Source organism: Otolemur garnettii, unplaced genomic scaffold (genome assembly GCF_000181295.1).
Source record: "Otolemur garnettii isolate 467f Iridium unplaced genomic scaffold, OtoGar3 scaffold00086, whole genome shotgun sequence".
In the NCBI taxonomy this organism is placed as follows: domain Eukaryota; kingdom Metazoa; phylum Chordata; class Mammalia; order Primates; family Galagidae; genus Otolemur; species Otolemur garnettii.
The window spans coordinates 3,234,576-3,240,649 of NW_003852481.1; the positions used below are offsets into that span (position 1 = coordinate 3,234,576).

Sequence of the window (6,074 nt, forward strand, 5' to 3'; positions counted from 1 at the left end):
GCTTGAGCCCAGGAGTTGGAGGTCGCTGTGAGCTGTAATGCCATGGCACTCTACCCAGGGGGATAGCTTGAGGCTCCATCTCAAAAAAAAAAAAAAAAAAAAAAAGAAGATGAATCAACCTCGGCCCCCCTTTTAGAGTTCCCATCCCCACTATCCCCATTTCAACCTTCTCTGTCTTAGAATTATATTGGCCTTACAATTTTGAAAGGAATTGTATATACATTATCTTGCTTATGGTTGGAAACCCTACACTAATTCAATAAGAAAGTGAAAGATTATTAATTACATTTGTATCGGTGAGAGAACTGATAGTCAAAGGGGTTAAGCAACTTTCTCAGGGTCTTATAGAACCCGGGTCAGAGCACAGGTCCGCTGACCACTGGTTCAGCCACACTTTCTTATACCTTGCTACCCAAGCTATTTGGCATTGTCTTCTCATGAATAAATACACAATAGAAATTTTTAAATACTAAAGGCCCAGTAGAGACAATATTGTGGGGACATTCTCAGCACAGCTAACATTTACTGAGTGTTTGACTGTATGCCAGACGCCATTCTGAGCGTGTTACATTTAACGCTCCAAACAGCTCGATGAAATAAAAGAAAATCTGCTGCCATCTTTTGTGGACCCTCATTCTGTCCTGGCTCCTCTATTTCTATTAACTAAAACTCAATCATTTTTCTATAAAAAAAGGGCAGGAGAGCCTGAGGCACAGTGCGTATATAGCACGGGAGAATGGATGGATGGATGAACGGATGGATGGACAGATGGATGGATGCACTTAACTTTTCCCTAAGCTAAGTTGTGTTGTTGTTAACATATTATTACTACACAGAAAAATCAGTGAAATTCTAATTGATTTCTCTTGATCTCTGTAGACCCAAAAAGCGCTTTGCGGGATCACCTGAAATCTCAGACAGTGCAGGAGGAAGAGCTGGTAACTGTGCAACCCACAGATCTTTCTGCCAGGGAGTTTGTGGTTTACCAGTACGGCCTCTCCATCCTGCACCTGCTCACGCCCCAGTTGCAAGTAAGTCTGGTTTCTGGCCTCCCTGTGGAGGTGCAGCCATGGAGGTCAGGGTGGCCAGGAAGGCAGCTTTACAGTGGGGGGGGGGTTTCCCTGGGATTAAGCACGGGGAGCAGTGAACTTCCTAGTCTCTCCTTTCCAGATCTAATCTTTCAAATGATATTAATCACAGGTAGAATGAAGGAAGCACTTCCTACATGCCAGAAAACATTCTAATGATGTGCATGACTTAACTCCCTTAATCCTTACAAAAAACCTAAGAAACAGATACTGTTACTTTTCCCAGAATTTGAACACAGAGTGGTTGAGTAAATTTACCCAAGCTCACACAGCCAGAAAGGCAGCGCCGGGGCTAGAATCCAGTATTAAGTCTGGAGAGCCCTTCTGCCTGCCTGCCAGTCTAGTCCACCTGGATTTAGAAAAGTAGTAAGTTGATTGTCATAGTTAGCATAAATATTAAATACCTGTATATGCTTCCCACTTTCCCGCAGTGGACCCTGAATCTACTTACCTTGTTATGATCGAAATCAATGCTCCCCTACAGGAGCTTGAACTTGAGTAAAGTTCCTTTACTTTCCACCGATTTGACTGATACTTGGTAGCTAAGCTGCATGAGAAATTCTATTTTTGCATGAGAATTTTTTCAGCAAAAAGATAAAATTGCTTTTGTTTGTCCTTCATTCTTTTCAGGCTCCAGAAATCACCCTGCAGATTGCTTCCCATCTTCCTGCCATGGAAGCCTCCGGCAATGCCTTCCAAGGCACCTTCTTTTATCAGGTGCTACAAATCCCCATTCCCAGATGCAGGTTATAAAATTCTGGGGTCTAGTCAAAATAAACAGAAGCAAACAAAGAACGTATTTTATAAAAACATTTTTTTTCTCTCAACTCTCGACATATTTTATTCTTCCTTGGAAATAAATCATTGCATGAAGACATGATAAGTGTCACCATGTAAGAGCTTTCTCTAATCAGTGAGATGGATGTGTCCTGGATCACGCCCAGAGAAGCTCAATGGCTTTGTGCCCATTCATAGATCTCTGTCATTATCAGAGCCAGAGGTTCCAAATCAGTATTTCCCGTTAGAGTTCTGGTTCCAGCTTCAGGAAATCTTGCACTATCAGCATCTTTCTGCAGAAAAGAGTCTAATTTGTTCCTGTCCTGGTAGTTCCTCAAATATGTAGATTGGAAGTGCCTTGCTGGTGACTCTAAGATGGTGTATCTAGACCTCAACCACTAATGAAGGTCCACCGTTAAATAATTCTGAGAGAAGGATCTGCTGATCAATGTTGGAGGATTATAAAGCAGTTAACACTTGACTAGCAGATCGTTAAGGGATTTGATAAGACCAGAAATTACTCATCTGTGGTACTTACCAGGCATTACTTCACTCGATTCTCAAAGCAACTCTATAAAGAAAGAGTTTAATCTCACTTTACTGATGGGAAAACAGACTCTGGATTCATTAAGTTCAGTGTGTCAGATGCCTTACATACATTAGCTCATGTCTAACTTACAACAACACTATGGGGTGGGTACAATTGTTGTCTCCATTTCGTGAATTAGGAAATTGAAGCCTAGAGAAGCTATATAACTTCCCCAAGATCATAGTGTTAGCAAGAGTTGAGACTCAAGTTCAGGTGTATTTAATGCCAAAAACATCTTCTTGACCATTAGCCTATGCTACCTGATTCAAGGGACAGATTTCAGATTGTCTGATTCCAAATTACCAAAGGATTTCCCTGCCAATGTACTGCCCCTTAAGAGAATGAACAGGAGAGTGATTTCAAATCAATTATTTGATTTGAAAGGCAGGTGACTTGTGAAATTGATTACAGTAATGCCCAGAAGACAAAGAAAGCCTCAGAGCCCCCAAAGGCAGTGATTCCCAAACTATGGCCCTTGGAACTCCAGTATTAATTGTCAGGGAAGCTTGGTAAAAGGAGAAATGCCTTGAACCTGTAGAACCAGAAATTCTGGGAGGGCCCCAAGAACAGAATCACTCCCTGTGATTCTAATTCCACGAAAGTTTGAGAACCAACCTCGGCTTAAGGAAATAGTACTTGTAGGACTTTGATAAAAGACAGCAGAGATACATCAGTAACTTGGACTCTGTAAGCTGACCACCCAAGGTACTGGTCAACATACAGAGATGGTCAACATAAGGAACTTCCATTGAGTACATGTGATGCATGTCCAGTCAATGAGAATTAGGTCAACTCAAGGAGGTGGTCAATGTAGGGAGGTGGCCAGCTATGGAGGTTTTACTATAGTTCGTTTTTTATAGGATGGAGTTAGCAGGAAAAATTGGGAGACAGTAGAGAAAATGACTTATTCAGAGAGTTGAATTAAAACAATAATTTTTCCTTAGTCATCTGAATCTTCCCTTCAGTAATTTCCATGAGGCTCAGAGAATTTTACTGATTCTTAGACCATATACCACAAACCTAGGAAAAGAAAAAGGCTGTGGAATGCTCCCTGAGGTTGACTCTCTGTGTTTGGATATTTTCTCCAGAGTGCTAAAAACACACTGTTTATTAAGAGAGAGTGTTTGGCATCTGTGGGAAACTTCATTCTGCTGTTGATCCATTGCCTGGCCCACATCACTGCCAGAGACGCCCACCAGGACTCCAACCCTGTCTTTCTGAGGTCATTTTATGAGGTATTAGAACATGCACAGGGCATTTTGCTTCTATTTCTCTGTGACTCAGACCCCATTCCCCATGACTCAGCCCCCATTCCCCAGGAAAATAAATGCTTTCAATATTTCAAATCTGTTTGAGTCCTACTGGTGACCTTTGGTTCCCACTGCCTGCCCAGAAAGACTTTCCTAATCAAAATTCCCGTGGTCACATAGGACAAAATGCATGCACCACCCTTGACAGCAGTGGTCTTCCCATGAGGCCAGTATCTCAGCTTTTCATGGAAATTTAACTGTCAGTCTACAAACCGCACCAGAATTGCTAATGATAATAATGGCCTATGATAAGGGCAAGTGAGGATGAAAATCTCAAGACCCACTTTCCTTTCAACTATTATTTTAAAGCTTTAGTAACAGTTGCCTCGGAGTCCTACTGATCTGCCCCCTCACTTTCCCTTCCTTGGCCAGGGGCTGAAAGCATATTTCAAGGACGCGTTCTCCATCATGCTGCGAATGTCAGCCATTTCCTGGGATAGTGAGCTTGACCAAAGCATGAGTGCCATTCTGCAGGAAGAGCAGTCTGCCTCTGGGAAGCAAAGAGATCTTCTCTCTAAATTCTTTGAAATGAAGCATGAGTCTTGCTTGGAGCTAGAATCGTCAGAAGAGGTAAGTAACTTTATCATGTGTATCACATGGCCTTAATTACAATTAGCTTCTCGGCTCAGCTCCTGTAGTACAGTGGTTACAGCACTGGCCACATACACCAAGGCTGGCAGGTTTGCACCCGGCCTGGGCCAGCTAAACAATAATGACAACTGCAACAAAAAAGTAGCTGAGCGTTGTGGTGGCAGCCTGTAATCCCAGCTACTTGGGAGGCCAAGGCAAGAGAATCACTTAAGCCCAAGAGTTAGAGGTTGCTGTGAGCTGTGACGCCATAGCACTCTACCAAGGGCGATATAATGAGACTCTGTCTAAATAAATAAATAAAAATTAGCTTCTTCACAAAGAAGTGTATGACCTTTTCAGATATTTCTGGGCTATCTAGCAGTTATACTGCCTTGACACTCAGCCTACTTCTCAAACCACAGATGACAGCATTTTTTAAATAACATATCCTATGGGGCGGACAGTGGTTATGTTGAGTCATGGGGACAGCAAATGTGGGTCTATGAGTTACATAACTTCATGTATCACTAACATATTATCAGTAAGTAAGCAGAATTCCATCTGTAAAACTCACTGTGACTCATACTAAATTTAGATGCCCAAGGGATAGCATATTTACTCAGACTTACAGTGTGCTGTATTCCAGGCAAGCTTGACAATGATAGTCTTCTGAATATTGTGTTATTTAAAGCACCTTTATGAAATTATCTCAGCCTTTTATTAAAGATTTTCTTTATTTCAAAATATTAAGGGAGTATGATTTTTTTTTACATAGATACCTTTTATAAAGTATAAGTTGGGGCTTTTAGTGTGCCCATATGGAGACCGTTATCTTAAATGAAGTATCTCAGGAGTGGTAAAACAAACATGTGTGTCTTCTTGAATAATTAGGAGCTCATCAGTGGGCGCACACAGGCACAAAGAGATGTAAAGGTCTCAGGAATCAAGAAAGGGGAAGGGGAGGAAAGAGAGTGATAAAAAACCTACCTATGGAGGACAATGAACATCATCTCAGCTTTTTAAAGGATATCAAAATTTATGTCTATGATCTTAAAAATATTACCCTCCATGAAGAGTCAATCCATTCTTGAGGTATAAACAAGAACTCATCTTTTTACATTATTTCTATCAAATTATAATTTTCAAAGCCACTTTTATATATGTTGTCTCCCTTGATCCGGTCAGCAATCTTGCAAAATAGGTAGTATATGTATTTTTAGCCATATTATATGTTTTAAAAGAGTAAGGACTTTGCCCAAAATCATTAAGGCTATTTGTAGCGGTAGATTTGAGACTAGATTCTAGATCTCCCCTGACTCCTGATTAAATATCCCCTATGCATCTCTTCATGATTAAATCTCCATTAGTTACTGAGTCAGAGGTTTGTTTCATGGTTACTGCTGATGTTGGACATTAAGACCACAGAATTCGGTTACACCTCAGCTCCCACAGACCACAGAGAACTGTCAATTTTCTGTCCTTATCTATTGGCAGCATTTGACACATCAGAATGCTCCTCAATACATTTTCTTCACTTGGCTGCCAGGGCACTGTCCCACCTCTGGTTTTCCCCCTACCTATCTCTCAGGGACCTTTGCTGACCTCTCCTCTTCTCTCTGACCTCTTAATGTTGGGGGGCCAGGATTCATTCCCCTTGGGGGAGTCATCCAGTCTTCTAGCTTTAAATCTTGTCTATGTGTCAATGACTGTCACATTTTCTTTCTTTTTTTTTTTTTTTTT

The 6,074-nt window shown here is 41.2% G+C and overlaps 1 protein-coding gene across 1 annotated transcript in view; it reads right to left on the minus strand.

The window, feature by feature from the left end:
• Positions 1 to 1,688: 1,688 nt before the first annotated feature.
• The window catches only part of BTG4 (BTG anti-proliferation factor 4), a 27,053-nt gene continuing 22,667 nt past the window's right edge, over positions 1,689 to 6,074 (minus strand). Inside the window, exon 5 of the mRNA XM_003794723.1 lies at positions 1,689 to 1,845. Coding sequence (XP_003794771.1) covers positions 1,836 to 1,845 — 10 coding nt within the window. The 3' untranslated portion in view covers positions 1,689 to 1,835. The remainder of the gene's footprint in view (positions 1,846 to 6,074) is intronic.